General features: G+C 42.2%; 1 protein-coding gene across 1 annotated transcript; it reads right to left on the minus strand.

Annotated features, from left to right (window-relative positions):
* Positions 1 to 6,360: 6,360 nt before the first annotated feature.
* fuca2 (alpha-L-fucosidase 2) lies at positions 6,361 to 17,898 on the minus strand. Its single transcript, XM_056255987.1, has 7 exons — positions 17,595 to 17,898; positions 13,957 to 14,144; positions 12,522 to 12,861; positions 11,288 to 11,498; positions 10,705 to 10,895; positions 10,446 to 10,554; positions 6,361 to 6,992 (listed from the first exon to the last, which is right to left on the minus strand). The coding sequence occupies exons 1-7, from the start codon at positions 17,777 to 17,779 to the stop codon at positions 6,855 to 6,857; spliced, it is 1,362 nt and encodes a 453-aa protein (XP_056111962.1). The 5' UTR covers positions 17,780 to 17,898; the 3' UTR covers positions 6,361 to 6,854.
* Positions 17,899 to 17,934: the final 36 nt, after the last annotated feature.

Here is a 17,934-nt window from a genome sequence, read left to right on the forward strand (position 1 = left end):
GACTGAGCTCAGGCGATCCCCGCGGTACAGCGGAAAGTGGCAGGAAGACGGAACGTCTCCGTTCCCTACTCAGGGAACGAGGGTTACATCCGTAACCGAGACGTTCCCTTTCGTTGTCACTCCGAGTTCCGTCGGATGACGACGAATGGGGATACAAGTCTAATCACGCCACCTTCTCGGCTGTCTTCCAGTGCCCTAGGTAAATCTGAGATCCCTGTCGTGAGACTAGCACGGACGAAGGACTCCTATTTAGCACAGGGATACCAAGGTACACTGGGGAGCATATCCCAGATTTTGGGGGAATATGCAATTACTGCCAACCCAGAGGGGGGGGACTTAAGAATACACATATGACCCGAGGGATGCATATGGGGAATCACTGGGGTGTCCAGCCGCAGGTGGAATATTTCAACCCCAGGGGTGGCAAGGTGGCTTGCCGAGGGAAAGACACATGCTCAAAGAGGCTTACAGTGGAAATACACATGTGGGGGTAGCTCAGAGGAGGTACCATGCACACGGAAGGCACCTAGCCGACGCGCAGGCAATAGACACTGGCGCCAGCGTCAGCAGTGCTGGAGGAACTCAGGGCTTTCGGGGAAGCTCACCTGAGGAGAATATCGCACGTATCCAGTCCGTGGAGTGGAATGGCGAGCAAGCGAAGACACCTGAGCGGGTCTGGCACTAGCTGGTTGAAGCGAGTACATTAGAGGACACTGGCTCCACTCGGAGATTGTAAAATCTGGCGAATGTGTTAGGTGTTGCCCAGCCTGCAGCTCTGCAGATGTCTGTTAGCGAGGCGCCATGCGCTAGAGCCGAAGAGGACACCACACTCCGGGTGGAGTGTGCGGTCACACCAAGGGGACACGGTCGACCTTGCTGCTGGTATGCCAAAGCAATGGCGTCCACTATCCAGTGAGACAACCTTTGCTTGGAGAGAGCCTTTCCCTTCAGCTTCCCACCATAACAGACAAAGAGCTGCTCTGAGGTCCTGAAACACTGCGTTCTGTCTACATAGATGCGAAGAGCACGTACTGGACAGAGCAGTGCCAAGGCTGGGTCTGCCTCCTCCGGGGGCAGCGCTTGCAGGTTCACCACCTGGTCCCGGAAGGGAGTGGTAGGAACCTTGGGCACATATCCAGGCCGGGGTCTCAGGATCACGTGAGAGTAAGCCGGCCCGAATTCCAAGCACGCTTCGTCAACGGAGAATGCGTGCAGGTCCCCTACCCTCTTGATGGAGGCCAATGCAGTCAGAAGCGCTGTCTTCATTGACAGGAAGTTAAGCTCGACCGACTGCAAAGGCTCAAAGGGAGCGCTGCGCAGGGCAGTTAAGACCACTGCGAGGTCCCAAGAGGGTACGAGAGGAGGGCGAGGAGGATTCAGTCTCCTCGCTCCTCTCAGGAACCTGACGATCAGGTCGTGCTTCCCCACAGACTTACCTTCTATTGGGTCATGATGTGCGGCAATGGCGGCGACATAGACCTTGAGGGTGGAGGGAGACAGCCTTCGCTCCAACCCCTCTTGAAGAAAGGAAAGCACGACACTGATCGAACATCTCCGCGGGTCTTCTCGGTGAGAAGAGCACCAGTTGACGAACACGTGTCTCGTGGACGACGCTCTAGCGGAAGTGATGGTAGCCAAAAAAGATCGGGACGAGGGTGCCATAGGTTGCCCCGTCCCTGAGAAAGGAGGTCCTTCCTCAGGGGAATCGGCCAAGGAGGTGCTGTCGCGAGGAGTATGAGTTCGGAGAACCAGGTCCGGGTGGGCCAGTACGGCGCGACCAGAATGACCTGCTCCTCGTCCTCCCTGACCTTGCGCAGGGTCTGCGCAAGAAGGCTCACTGGGGGGAATGCATATTTGCGGCCCCGCGGCCAGCTGTGCGCCAGTGCATCCGTGCCGAGCGTGCCCTCGGTCAGGGAATAATACAGGGCGCAATGGGTCGAGTCGAGAGAGGCAAACAGATCTATCTGTGCGTCCCCGAACTGGTCCCAAATCAGCTGAACCGACAGGGGATGGAGTCACCAATCTCCCGGAGGGGCTGAAGCCGTGAGAGCTCGTCGGCTGCACAGTTCAGGGCTCCGGGGATATAAATGGCACGAAGCGACCTCAGATGCTTCTGACTCCATAAGAGGAGGTGGCGGGCGAGTTGCGACATACGGCGGGAGCGCAGACCACCTTGCCGGTTGATGTACGCTACGGTCGCGGTATTGTCTGAACGGACCAGTACATGCTGACCCCTGAGCACGGCTCGGAAGCGGCACAGGGCAAGCTGTACAGCCAGCAACTCGAGGCAATTGACGTGCCACAGGCGGTGGGGTCCTGTCCAGGAGCCCGCGGCAGCACGCCCATTGAACGGTCTGTGTCGAGGGAGGATGGAGACATGAAAGTAGGCGTCCTTCAGGTCGATCGCTGCAAACCAATCCTGGTGCCGCACACATTCGAAAACGCGTTTGGCAGTGAGCATCTTGAACGGCAGCCTGTGAAGGGAGCGGTTCAGAACGCGCAGGTCCAGGATTGGCCGTAACCCACCGGTTTTCTTCGGGACAATGAAGTACGGGCTGTAGAAGCCGGTCCTAATTTCGGCTGGAGGGACAGTCTCGATCGCACCCTTCGCCAGCAGGGTGGCAACCTCCGCTCTCATGATAGGGGTATTGCCACCGACCATAGTGGAGCGGACTCCCCTGAAGCGGGGAGGAGACCGCGCGAACTGAATCGCGTAGCCGAGCCTGATCGTTCGCGCGACCCAGCGGGACAGGTTGGGAAGCTCTAGCCAGGCTCCCAAGGACTGTACCAGCGGGGTCATGCGAACCATAGACTTCCCGTCGGTGGAGCAGCGAGGTGGTATGGCTGACCCAGACGTGGACGGCATAGCGGCCCGGTGTGGTAGTACAGCCATAGACCGCGTCCTGACAGAGGAGACCAGGGAAGGACGAACGTTCCACGGGGGTCTGCTCTGGCAGGGGTCTGGCGACAGAGGAGGATGAGAGCGGCACGGTCCGGGGACGGCGCGCACTATCATCCGGTTCTGGGACAGAGGAGGACGAGGGGTGCACGGCCCGGGGGCGGCGCACCGTGTCGTCCGAGAACTCTGTTCGCTCAGGGATGAATGTGTCACTTCTTTCTTTAACCACATAAGGGTGCTGCCCACCCGAGGGTGAGCAGCGGGGAGTGGAGAACAAAAGATTCTCCCCCGGCCCTCCACCGGGGGAAGGAGTGGTCCTGCTACCACCTCCTGAGAAGTGAACATCATCCCTGAGCAGCCCGTCTCAGGAGCGCCGCTTGGCCCGGCGTTTAGCGGGGGGCGGGGCTGGAGAGGGCTGGGGCGCCTTCTTACGGCTTCCTCCGCGACCGGGCCCAGGTGGAGGCTGCTGCTTGGGCCGGGCGGGAGGGGCGGGAGCCGTAGGAGGGCGCCCTCGGCGGCGAACAGACTGAGTATTCTGCCCGGTCGGCTGGGTGGAGGCAGCAGCGGGCCGTCGGGGCAGAATGTGCTTGATAGCCTCAGTCTGTTTCTGAGCAGTCGAGAACTGTTGGGCAAAATCCTCGACTGCACCGCCGAAAAGGCCGTCTTGTGATATGGGGGTGTCGAGCAGCCGAGACCGCTCGGCATCCCGCTTATAAGCAAGGTTCAGCCAGAGGTGTCTCTCCTGGACCACGGCTGTGGACATCACCAAACCCAGGGAGCGTGCGGTCACCTTCGTCGCTCGGAATGCAAGGTCGGTGGCAGCGCGCAGCTCATTGAAGAGCATCTGGGCATCTGGGCCTGGTAGACCTGCAGAATGGCCATGGCATGCAAAGAGGTGGCTGCCTGTCCCGCCGCTCTGTAAGACTTCGCCACTAACGTAGACGAATACCTACAGGCTTTGGATGGGTGCTTAGGCTCACCACGAGAAGAAGCGCTCTGAGGACACAGTTGCATCGCAACAGAGCGTTCAACCGGGGGGAGCCCAGTGTACCCACGGGCAGCCGCCTCATCGAGGGGAGGAAAGGCGGATGAGATCATCGAGCGGTCACGGGAAGACATGGGGGTCTTCCAGGACTTCGAGATCTCATCATGCACGTCCGGGAAGAAAGGTATTGGGGTTTGACGCGGACGGGGGTCCGCGGCCTTACCCAAGTACCAATCATCCAGCCGCGAGCGCTCAGGACAGGGCGGAGGGGTCCACTCTAACCCGATGCTCGCGGCGGCCCGAGACAGCATTGCCGTCATCTCCGGATCAGACTCTGGCACAACTGTGCTCACACCCGAAGGTGGCAGCTGTGATGAGTCTACACTTCCAGAAGATTCAGACCCACCTTGTGATGCTGCGATAGACATCGCGTCCTCCTCTGGAGCGCCAAAGGAAACCCGCGGGACACCCGAAGACGATCCCGCAGAAATCCCCTGAGCACTCACGGGTTGCAACACTGGAGAGGGTGCGGCTGGGCACGGACTGATAGTCGGCGCTTTGTTCCAAACCGTCACCCTCAGATCACCCTGGCCACCATCCGAAGTACTAGCTCTATTTCTAGAGTCAGTAGATCGGGGTGTGGATGAGGGGACTCTCACTCTTGCGAGATCACTGAGTCTCGATCGTAGTGGTGCGATGGTCATGTTCCCGCAGAGAGAACATGAGTCATCCACGAGCGCTGCTCTAGCGTGATCAATGCCCAAACACACTATGCAACGCTCGTGCCCATCAGAGTCGGCAACGAGTCTACTGCAACCAGAAGTGCACGGGCGAGGCATCTTTAAAAAGACGTGCCGCGTGCAAGCTCTTTTGTGAGAGGAAAGAAACTCTGACTGTGTTGAAGCGCCCGGGGAGAAACACACTCGCTGTCAAACCACAGACAGATAAGCAGGAAGTGCGCGCTCGCCGGAGATCGCCGTCACACCAACACCAGAGAATCTCGCTCGTCTTGAAGAACTGACAGTACAGGAATGGCTTGTGGAACGAAGGATCAACTTGGCTCCGAAGCGAAAACATGCCTATTTGCTGCCAGCGTTCTCCTTAAATACCCACGAGGTGAGGCGGAGTCACGCAATGCAAATTCCGCAGACCCATGGCATTTCTTTGCCATTGGCTCGTTTTGTAGTACTCGAAGTCGATTGGCTTTCTAAGCGAACGGAACTCGGAGTGACAACGAAAGGGAACCTAAACTTCAATGAAAATTAAAAATGTTTTCTTGGCAACCAACTGAAATAAAATAAAATGTTTAAGTAATAAAATGACTAAAACTGAAATAAAAGTAAAGATTAAATAGTATAAAAGATATTAAAGATAAATAGAACTATTGAAAAGAAAAACTAATAAAAACGACAGAACCACGTAACCAAAATTACTAAAACTAAATGATTAATCATCATCATTATCATCATCTGTTTCACCTGTGTTCTGTAAATCAATGTTCATCTGTGGTTGTATTTATTTCCCTTCTGTTCAATCAGTCTTTTTCCGTTCTCTGTTGTATTTTGTGTGTGTGTCTGCGTGTGCGTGCGTGCGTGTGTGTGTGTGCCTACCTTCTGCCTGTCTGTACCAGTTTAAGTTATATTGTTTTCAGTAAAGGCTTTGCTTTGGAACTTTGGACTCTTTATCTCCTTCTTCCTGCACCACACCCTGACAACTGTAACTGTATAAATAATCCTTTCTTTATCTCAGTGCACTATACAATCCTCATGTCAAATTGCCTTGCAAGACACTAGCATAAAATATTGCTTTTACATATAATTATTAAAATATTTAGCTCACCTATTTGTGTGGATGTTCAGAAATATATAAAAAATAATTTATAAATGGACACAGTGATGCTAATCAAAGAATTAATTTGTCAGTTTATTCATTTTAAAAGATAATTATGCACACACAAAACACCAATAATTTATCTCATGTGGTTATCAAAAGACATCTGGCTTCACATTAAGACCTTTTCATTTTTTTTATTTAGTTAATTCATAGATGCATTTTCTTAAGAGACGATTAGCCTATATTTTTGCCGATGCAAAAGTCACCATCATGACTTCTGATTATCATGACACCATCATGTCATAGGATGAAGCAGGTGTGTAACCGAGATTGCTATTGTTAGACCGGATGGATCTCCGCTCAGAAATATCCGATCCAATGATCCTGTCAATTATACCGATATAGTCTATTGAATAATCTTAGTCGTGCACGTTTAAATGCCCAGACTTCATCTGACCTGCACAATGACCGTACAACCAGGCCAAATCTTATACCAAAGTGCATTTACAACAACAACAAGCCTTGAAATTTGTGAAGACAAACATTCCACATTCTATAAAACCCCACAATCATAAGATTAAACAACAAAAGAAAGGAAGTGACAAGTAATATAAAATGAAATAAATGAATAATGAATAAATGATCAAATTATGTAAATCAAATTTTAATAATATGATAAATCAAATAACTACAAAAATGAAAATGGTAGCTCTCTTGAAGTAACACACAAAGGTTATTAAAAATTCTTAGATCCGTCACTATATGGTTGCTAAGGTGTTCAGAGAGATTAGAGTGTTCCTATGCGGTTGCTAGGATGTTCTGCCAGGTGGTTGCTTACTGGCCCAATAGAGTCCACCATCACATCTCCATGATCTTCTGCTTTCTAGGCTCAGGGTTTTTTCACTCGTCTTCCATGCAAAAATGTCTGATCACTTAGCAAAGCAACAGCACTTCACCACTTTGAGTCCCTACTAGGATACACTAGTATGCAACAATCAAAAAATTATTTTAAAAATCCTAAAGATTATTTTGTATGATTATTATTTTAATGTAAAAGTTGGGGGGAAAACATAGTGTCTTCAGTCTTTGGCTTCATTAGTCCTAAAAGCAGCAACTAACAGTGCCGCTATCCTCAGGCTACATCGCACCAGTCAGTCGCAGGGTCCAAGCCCAGGAGCAGGGCATCTGACTGGGGGCCAGCTGGGGCAGATGGACCTTCAGACCTGTGGGACTCATGGACTGCCATGAGACGGACTTATAGCCAAGCAGCACCACCTGATTTGGAAAAGGTTTGAAACAAGAATAAGAACAGTTTTGCTTCAGATGTGAATGCTCTGAAACTTTTTTAAACAGTTCTAAATAATTAAACGAGCCTTCACTCAGCCAGTAAGCCATTTCTGAGAAACTCTGTTGAAAGCAGGTCAGACAGAGCAGCACAACACACTTGTAGCCAATCAACAGCAGGGGGCATGTCACTCATAATGAGGGAGGAGAGAGAGTGTGCCAATCAACAGTAGGAGGTGTGTCTACTCATGATGGGGGAGGAGAGAGTGAGCCAATCAGCAGTAGGAGGCGTGTCTACATGATGGGGGAGGAGAGACAGTGAGCCAATCAGCAGTAAAGGGGTGTGTCACTCATGATGGGGGAGGAGAGATAGTGAGCCAATCAGCATTAGGGGGCATGTCACTCATAATCAGGGAGGAGAGAGAGTGAGCCAATCAGCAGTAGGAGGCGTGTCAACTCACGATGGGGGAGAAGAGAGAGTGAGCTAATCAGCAGTAGGAGGCGTGTCAACTCACGATGGGGAGGAGAGAGAGTGAGCAAGAGGGAGGTTTGAAGAAACACTGTAGAAAGAGAGATGGCTGAGAGACATTACAAAAGAGAAAATGTCAGAGGAAAATCACAGGAAAAAGAAGGCTTATGATCAGGCAAGAGGTTTATGACCTGCGTTAATATTAGAAAAGCTTTCCAGCGCTGGAGAGATCTAAGCGGGAAGGCCTGAAAATGGATGCCGAGGTTCTGTTGTTTCTAGTCTGTATGTGAGTAACACTGGTTTTGCTGTTTCACAGAACCAAGATATACTGTTGTTGTAATGTTAGCTGTAGTAACAGGACAGTTTTGAGTGGCTGATGTGCTGCTGGCGACTAACAAACAACTCTTGCTTGTATTTACTTGTGTATTGTATGTTAATTTTTTGTTCTTCCTTGTTGTTCATTCTTCATCTTCTCTTTATTTTTTTTCGTTCACTCTTGCATTGTGTGTTCTTGCATTCTGGAGGCGGAGCAATGAAGGGAGGGGTGCGTTTGTTTGGGTTGATTTCAAATATCAACAGTGTTTCTTAAGGGTGTCACGATTTCGATTTTAAATTGAAATCGATCGAAATTAAGTCACAATCTCGAACTTCGAATTAAAAAATGGAATCGTCGATGCTGCCACGCCCCCATGTCATGGAAAAAAACACGCGTGTTGAAGTGATGCGAGTCAACCTCCTCTAACTTATCTACAGCCAGTCAAAAGATAGCATGGCAACTGCAGATGCAGGAGACCCATCGACAGAACTTGAACCACCGTCTACTCTTTCATTGAAGTCACCGGTGTGGAAGTATTTTGGATTTCCAGTGAGTTATGTTGTCAGCGTTCGCGCTTCAAAAAAGCCACAGTTTGCAAGCTCTGCTATGTGCGTGTACCACATTCTTCCACTGGCAGCACGACTAACATGGCAGGGCATCTCCACAAAAACATAGATTTATCTGTTAAATCAACAACTGTTTGTTTGTTTTGTGAACTTGAATGTCGTCATCTGCCTGTTTGCGAGGCGGCTTTATGTAGGCCTATGTGCTGTGCAAAGAAAACCATCTCTCAGAGAGCGCGCGAGTACTGAATAGTTTAAAATCGCTTGAATGTTCAAACTGGTAAGACTTAAAAAGATGTGTAAATGGTAAACTTTAGTTACTCACGATGCAATGCTGGCCCGATTATGCAAGTGACAATTCCGTCATGTCACGACTCCCGAAACGTGAGAGCAGCGCGCTTGACAATTGCCTTGTGCAACCCATTTTGAGAGACAGAGAGAGAGAAGACGCGGCACCGCTGAACACTCACGCTGTTTGTGAAATTGCATTTCGCAGACAGTTTAAAATGACTGATTTGATTTTATAATCTGCATATGGCAGGTTATGGCAAAATATGGCAGGTTATTTTGCTTAAGTTTCCAATTGACTAAAGATATAAGGTATTATATTATATTATATTATAAGCACTTTATGTTGTTAATAAATGTTTTAAATTTGACAATGTAGTGTGGTATATTGCGAACAAAGGTCAGATATTATATTGCATAAAAGTATATTCTAAAAATGGCATAACAACCTGTGCTTTTAAAAAGAAAAAATATGTAAAAATCGAGAATCGAATCGAACCGTGACCTTAGAATCGAAAATTCAATCGAATCGAAGATTTGGAGAATCGTGACACCCCTAGTGTTTCTCAGAAATCGCTTACTGCACCTTTAAGTCACTTGCTCAGACATTCCCATAGGAATGAAACGCAGATTTGTGAAACGCAATTGAATGTGCTCAAACAGGATATTTGCATGAAAATGTAACAATTCAAAGTATTTTGTATAGTAATTTGATAAAAACTGCCAAACTGAATAAGAATTAGGACAGACACTACCATTCAAAAGTTTGGGATCAGTAAGATTTTTTATGTTTTTGAAAGAAGTCTCTTCTGCTCGCCAAGGATGCATTAATTTGATCAAAAATACAGTAAAAACAGTGGTATTGTAAAAATACTATTAACATTTAATATAAATTTTTTTTATTGAAACATTTTTTAAATGTAATTTATTCCTGTGATGCAAAGCTGAATTTTCAGCATCATTACTCCAGTGTTCAGTGTCACATGATCCTTTAGAAAGCATTCTAATATGCTGATTTGCTGCTCAAGAAACATTTCTGGTTATTATCAAACAGTGCAGCTTCATATTTATGTGGAAACCGTGACACATTTTTTTTAGGATTCTTTGATGAAGAGAAATTTCCAAAGAACCGAATTTGAATTAAAAACTGTTAAAACATTATAAATGTCTTTACTGTCACTTTTGATCAATTCAAAATGATTAATTTCTTTTTTTTTTTTTACTTTTGAACTTTCGTGTACATGGAAAAAAGAAGATCATCTGATGAGATGGCAACAGCTGCTATTGACCCTGGACCACAAAACCAGTCACATGGGTCAATGTTTTGAAATTGAGATTTCAGAGATACATCATCTAAAAGCTGAATAAATAAACTTTTTTATTGATGTATGGTTTCTTAGGATAGGACAATATTTGGCCGAGATACAAATATTTAAACATCTGGAATCTGAGGGTGCAAAAAAATCGAAAAATAGAGAAAATTGCCTTTAAATTTGTCCATTTATGTTCCCGATTGGTCTGCATTCACTCACAAAAATAAATGTTATATATATTTAAGGTAGGAAATTTACTAAATATCTTCATGGAAGATGATCTTTACTTAATATCCTAATGATTTTTGGCATACAAGAAAAATCAATAATTTTGACCCATACAATGTATTGTTAGCTATTGCCACAAATATACCCGTGCTACTTGTGACTGGTTTTGTGATCCAGGGTCGCTAGCGTTTTAAAGCCGGGCTTTACAAACAATCAATTATTCAATAAGAATCTTCTTTTATATACAATTTCTACAATATACATCACCTGAGTCTTGGACGGTGACACAATGGGGTCGTTCAGAACAATGAACCCATCAGAGGGCCATGAAAGAAAAATAGCATAGGTTGCGTTCTCCTTCGGATTCGATGTATACCTGTCAGGACAAAACAAAATTATACTTTGATTTAAAAGCAAATAAAGGTGAAAGAGATTAAACGGAAGAAGAGAGAAACAGAGGCAAAGAAACAAAGCCTTTTGCGTAGCACGTTACTGTACATGATTGAGAATTCATAAGGTAACTGACCAAACTCCAGGAGTGACAGTGTCGTTCTGAACTCTCCATGCGCTGCTGTTGTAAATGGCTTCTCCGTTCACCTGAAGCCACTGACCAATCTGCCGCAGACGCTCCTCAAATATGGGCACGATGCGGCCGTCGTGTGTGGGGCCAACGTTCAACAGCAGATTCCCCCCACAGGACACGGTCTCCACGAGACTCTGTAAGACAAACAGAGGACTTCTAAATGCTCACTGCATATATATACACTACCGTTCAAAAGTTTGGGCCCAGTAAAATGTACTTTTAAGAAGACGGGATGCATTAAATTGATTCAAAGGGACAGTAAATACATTTATAATGTTACAAAAGATTTCGATTTCAAATAAACGCAGTTCTTTTGAACTTTCTGTTCTTCAAAATATTCATCCTGACAGAATTTGACTAATTTTCATTTTTGCGTGAACTATCCCTATAAGCAGTGTACATGCAGCGTATGCACTCTATAGGCGTGTTTTTTTGTTGTTGTGGTTTTTGAAGTGAAGGACAAACTCGATAATGTCAGATTGCACATCGATAAAACCGTGTCAGAGCGAATGAATGTAAAACTCACTTGTATCAGATGTTCGGTGGTGAGGTAATCACTGAGTTTGGCCTCTCTCCTGTAGCCCCATGACCTCTGGTCAATGGACAAGCAGTTCTCCCACTTGTGCTTCACCAGGTGTCCTGGGTTGTACCGATCCGTGCAGGTGTAATATCCGCCATGTTTACATATGCTGCCATATCCCCATCGGTCATTGGTCACAACAGTGTCACGTACAGGGCTGAAAACACACATTTGCCATCAGTTAAGCTACATGACTTTGTATAGACAGTTCTAGTATGCAACTTGTTTGGTTCTCTACAGTGTTATTTTGAAATGAAATCAAAGTTAAAGTCTTTAGTCTATGTCTGATAGCTTTGAGTTTATCTAGACACTAGTGTATTTCAAAACATTGACATATAATCAATAATCGTTTAGGAGAAAAATGCTATTGTTATGAGGTAAATTGGAATCTTTTGATTGAGGCGATCATTGGGGCAAGGTTTAGCTGGTTAAAAAAGTGAGCCCCTGCTGGTGGATGCAGCAATTACACTATTCTGTTACCAAAAAGCATTGACGGCCATTCAAAAGCCGCCGTGTATTCTAACAAAATAAAAAAGAATGGCAAACAGTATGAAAATCACAACATTTTAAAACCCTATAGTAGATGGTGGTCGTTGGTCATTTTAAAAATTGTAATTTTTTTATTAAACTTTAATTTTTTTTACTTCATCTGAATGAAACGAAACTTGGTGACGTTTGTGCCACTTGCTAAATTCTGGACATGATTAGATAAGGATGAATGGTCTTGAATAAAAACTGTCATACTTGTGATCTTTGTGTATGAAAATGAAATGAACAGGAAATATATATTTTAAAAAAAGGAGGTACAATCTACAGCCACAATGAAGTAGCCTGTGTACACACACACACACATATATATATATATATAAAAATTTAGGGGTGTAACAGGGGTGTAGTAATTATATTTAAATAATAGTAATTAAAAAATATGATTTTTTTTCTAATCTTTTTATTATTTGAATAAATACATAATATTAAAGAATAAATATTATTGAAAATAATTCAACCGATTTTGTAATACAGTACATTCATTTAATTTAAATTCTGAATGTAATTTGTTGAGCATCACAAGTGTGTCCCTTAAGGGATGAAATGGACGTTGCATTTGATATTTTTTTCTCCTTTGGACCTCCTGGTTTCTTGGTTTGTAATCATGACACTCATGTTAAGGTGTCCTTACCTCTCGTTATAGAGCCAGGCGAGGAACCCTGTGCTGTTCCAGTAGTTGTCAGGCGCATCTCCGTCACCATCAGACCACAGTAATTCAGGTTTGAACTTGTTGATTATCTCGTACAGCTCGGGCAGGGTCTTGGTAGTAGGGAACACATTGGTTTTGTAGTGGTTGTCAGCATCGGCTCTGTACAGAGGGTTAAACCACTCAAACAAGGAGTGGTAAAGCCCCAGACGCAAATCACTGTGTTTCCGCAAAGCAGTGGCGATCTCATCCACCAGATCCCGCTTCGGCCCAACCGCCACGGCGTTCCAGTTCCACGAGTACTTTGAGCCCCACATTGTAAAGCCTGAGGAATTGAAACACAGGAATGAATAACAATTTACAGTAAGGTTCATTTGTTAACATTAGTTAATAATGTATTAACTAACTATGAGCAATCCATTTGTTACTGTATTTGTTAATCTTTGTTAACGTCAGTTAAAAAAAAATACAGCTGTTCATTGTTAGGTCATGTTAGTTCACAGTGCATTAACTAATGTTAACAAGATTTTAATAAAGTATTAGTAAATGTTGAAATTAACATTAACAAAGATTAATAAATGCTGTATACGTTCAGTTCGTTATAAGCTAATGTAGTTAACTAATGTTGACTAACAAAACCTTATTGTAAAGTGTTAACCTATTAACCTTAGTTAGTTCATCTCAACATTTATTAATACATTATTCAAATCAAAAGTTATATATGTGAATGCACTGTGAATGACATAAATGTCACTAGAAATGACATAAAAAGTGAAAAAACGTTGGTCAAAAACGCATTTACACAAACTTTTACCTCCAACCACAACTTTCAGGTGCCATCTTTATTTTTACTTGGATAAAATCTGCTTTTGTATTTTGAAATTGTACTAATAACCACCATAAAACATGGCCCATACTCATATATAGAAAGGGCACAGGGTCATCCACAGGAAGACCATCAGAGTAACACAACTGAAACTAAAATAATGCAATAAACATTAACTAAATAACAGAGAATGCAACACAAAACAGCCTAATGTACAGTACACCACTAATAAACAAAAAAAAGAAGAGGAAACTATTTAAAGAAAATATTATCATACTGTATATGATGTGTCACATAGGGGCTTCTGGAAATGGCATTTTACTATTATTCACTGTAAGTTATTTGTTAAATCATACTGTATACTTGTATATGTAGACCATAGACCATACATTTGACAGTATTTTATAGGAAATACACAGAATGTGATGTAAAACCAATTATATTCAGGTATTTTATAGTTAACCAATTAACCGGTTTTTAGCATGGCATTTTTACAGTATTTTCCATTGTAATTATATAGCATTAAAATAATTAGAGTTGACAGATATGCAAAAACGAAATGCAATGCAGTCGGTGCAGTCATTTTTCACAAACCTTCATGGTGTTTGGTTGTGAGCACAATATATTTGGCTCCAGACGAGGCAAAAATGTCAACCCACTCTACAGGATCAAAGAATTCAGCGTGGAACTGAGATGCAAAGTCTGCGTAGGTGAAGCCAGGTGGATAATTCTGCTTCATAAAGTTAACATAAGATGGGTATTTTTGGCCCTGCCAGTACCACCTGTTGGAAAAAAACAAAACTATTAAGCACAATTAACCTCAAATATATGAATACAAAAACATTGTCATAAAGTGACCAGCCATTTAACTTCTTGATTAAAGAAAATAAAGCTTACTTTTTAGAACGATTTGGATTATTTGCATTTCAGATATAATTTTTGTAATGTATAAGCACATTACTTTTGTAAAGCACATTGTAATGTATAAAAAAATCGAAATCTTATTACTGAAATGAGAATAAAAAATAAAAAAAGATTTACAGTAAAATACAGTATTTTTTTGCTATATAACTTAAAAGTAAAATGTCTGGTGGAGGGGAAATGTGTTCACATCATGCAATATTTTCATGGAATTAAACATGCGACATATGATCATCTTACAAACATAGGCTTCATTTTCTTTGTATTTTTGGGGTTGACCTGTTTTAATGTTATAAACTCACATTCACTATTGTAGCTTTGTAAGGTATCAGATTGAAGTATCATGGTACTTTGATATACCATGATAAACCATATTGTAGTAATGAATGATTAACATTAATGTACAATGATAATTACATGGTGTTCATGGGTATTTCAAACAATAACATGGTGTTGTACAGCATATGTGCAAAACATCACAATATTGGTAGTGCCATAATACTTTAGGGTACTTTTTATGTTAGTGTCATTCACACTGTATTTGTGCTGCTGATGCTGTTTTGCACTGTGGTAAAGTTGGTTTGACTTTGCACATTAGTTGGCACTCTCTGACCAGATTAAGGGACTGCCATAAAAGTGCATGAAAATAAAAATCATTCAAAGAATCCGAAAATATCATTATTAATAGAATGTAATAGTCTGAATTAGGTGGAGAAGCATGAAAAAAATCACTAGGGGTTGTTCAGTAGATACAGTAACATGGTTATTGCATTGTTTTTATTATTTTCTATGAAGGTGTTTAGCAATGCATTCACATACCCATGCCATATATTTTACACATATTGGATTTGTAAACAAATATAATTTAATGGTTTTTAATGGGTTTTTTTTATTTATTTTTTTATAAAATATTCACATTTATTTAACTTGCCGGTCATGTGACCTGATGATATCACATCAGTTGTAATATCTTCACATATCACATATATCTAACATGACTTGGATTTAGGAAATATCCTGTTGTGTATTTTTAATGATTTTTTTTAAATATTAAAATATATTTTTATTTAATTATTCCTGGTCATGTGACCTGATGTTGGCACCTCCACTGTTTTATATTCATAAACACCTGTCACACATCTTACATGCATCTGTTTTTGGGAACATGTCTGTTGATGTTATATCATTTTTTTGAATGATTTAAAATCCATTTAACTTCCTGGTCATGCGACCTAATGTTGGCACACCCACTGTATTATAAACATCTCTCAAACATCTTACATGCAGTTACATGCATGTGGAAACATGTCCTTGGTGGTTTTATAACATTTTTTTTAAACATTTATAGTTTGATTCAAATTTAACAATAGCATATCACCTGCTATGTTTCACAGAACAAAGAAATGCGTGTTTGTGCATTTTGGAGGCGGCGCAATGAGGGGAGGGGTGTGTTTGTTTAGGTTGATTTCAAATATCAACAGTGTTTCTCAGAAATCGCTTACTGCACCTTTAACATTCCTTATCTAACCGTCTTTTTGAATGAATGCATGGCGCAGAGCACGGTGCACATGGTTCCAGACTGACCAGATTCATATACTGATCTGATCTCGATCGTCGCTGTGTACACTCCAGTCTTATTCAACATCATATTCTTATTTTATGAATTTCTCAGAAAAAAGCCACCAAGGCCTGGACCCACTAAATTCTTCAAACTCAAAGTGCCATGTTAATAGTACAATTGGCTATAGTACTACTACTACCAATACAAATACTTGATAAGCATTTACTTAACATGGTTATTATGAAATTACTTTTATATGAGAAACATCTGACAATATAAACAGGCCTTGTGTGACAACAACAGGTCACATGATAGGGAAGTTAAATAGTTTGAATAAAAAAAAAAATGAGGAAGCTGTATGTTGCAGGTATGTGACAGATCAAGTGAGTTCATGTAGACAACCACATGTGATCTGAAACAATAATGAAGTAGCTTTATGCATTATGTATTATGTATAAATTTATAAATGTGTTATAACTGTTTAAATGCTTAAATTAAATTAAATAACTTCTAAGTATTTTGACATACTGAGGAAGCTTCCTCATTCTAAAAAAAAAAAAAAAAAAATCAACAAAAACACAAAATGATACTTCAACTAATGTGACATCATCAGGTCACAACACCCAAGCAATTTAATTAGCTGCCAAAGACGCTGTCTCTAAGGGACTGTTTACACGACACCGTTTTCAACTAAAAACGTTAAAATTTGTATGAGTTTTGGTCGTTGATTTAAACGACAATGGCGCTTTGGGTGCCTGAAAACGCAAACTTTTGAAAACAGGTTTCAAAGTGAAAGTTTTTGAAAACGGTTTCTGTGTAAAGCTGTAAACAATAAAAACGTGAATCTGTGAAAACGATGACGTCATGCATATGCATTAGGCTACATGTTCAGTCTATAGTGTTTCATCACCATCTAATGGCCTGGCAGCAGAATACAGCGTTTTTAGTCGTTTTCGCGGATCTGTGTGAATGGGAATTGTTTTGTACCCTTATTCACGATGATCAAATGAGAGTTGTTTAAAAATCACATGATGTAGTGTGGTTATTGTACAAAAACTCACATGATCCATCACATATCTCTCAACTGCAAAACAAAACAATAAAAATACCGCAACTGAGTAAGCTTCCTCATTCTGAAAAATAAAATCATCAAAAACGTGCAAAATGATAATACAAAACAGGTGTGATATAATCAGGTCACATGACCCTAGCAATTTAAATAGATTTCAATAATTAATTTTTTTTATAAAGACATTTTCCCAAAAACAAATACATGAAAGATGTGTGAGAGATATTTGTTCATAATACAATGTGTGTGGGTGTGGCAGCATCAGGTCACATGACCAGGAAGTTAAATAGATTTTAATAGTTCAAAGTTAAAAAAAATTCTCTAAAATCAACTAAAATCACACGGTGTAAGATGTGTGGCAAGAGCTAGTGATTAAATTACATGTGGTTTGACATCTGTAGGTCAAAACACTAAGAAGTTAAATAGACTTATTTAGCTAATTTAAGCATTTACTTGCATTAAACAGCTATTGCACATTTATAAATCACACTTCAATTATATAGCTACTTCGTTTTTAACTAAATTAAGTTGAATCGTTGCATAGCATAATTCATGTATTCACAGAAAAATGCCTTGTATCATACACTGTTGAAGGTTTTGCACTTTTGCGACACTCCCCAACTCTGATCTCAGCGCCGAATGTCAAACTAATGTCCAGTATCAAACCAGACGCAGACTTACCAGAACCATTCACTGCCATAGCTGGGAACTGAAAACACTCCCCAGTGAATGAAAATGCCGAATTTGGCTTGATCGAACCATTCCGGTATAGGTCTTGAATCAATTGATTCCCAAGTAGGCTTGTATTGACAAAGACAGCTGCCAATCGAGAGTAAAAAAAGGGACAAAACACCCCAGTGATGCATTGTGCTGCCGCTGTCTCTAATTCACAGCGATCAAATGGGAGTTGTGTCAGATCACATGATGTGCTGTGGTTGTCTACATAACTCACGTGATATACCTGTCAACTGCAAAACAAAACATTTAAAATACAGCTTCCTCATTCAGAAACCTGGAAACA

Source organism: Rhinichthys klamathensis, unplaced genomic scaffold (genome assembly GCF_029890125.1).
Source record: "Rhinichthys klamathensis goyatoka isolate OS25496 unplaced genomic scaffold, OSU_Roscu_1.1 h1tg000123l_1, whole genome shotgun sequence".
Classification (NCBI taxonomy): Eukaryota; Metazoa; Chordata; class Actinopteri; order Cypriniformes; family Leuciscidae; genus Rhinichthys; species Rhinichthys klamathensis.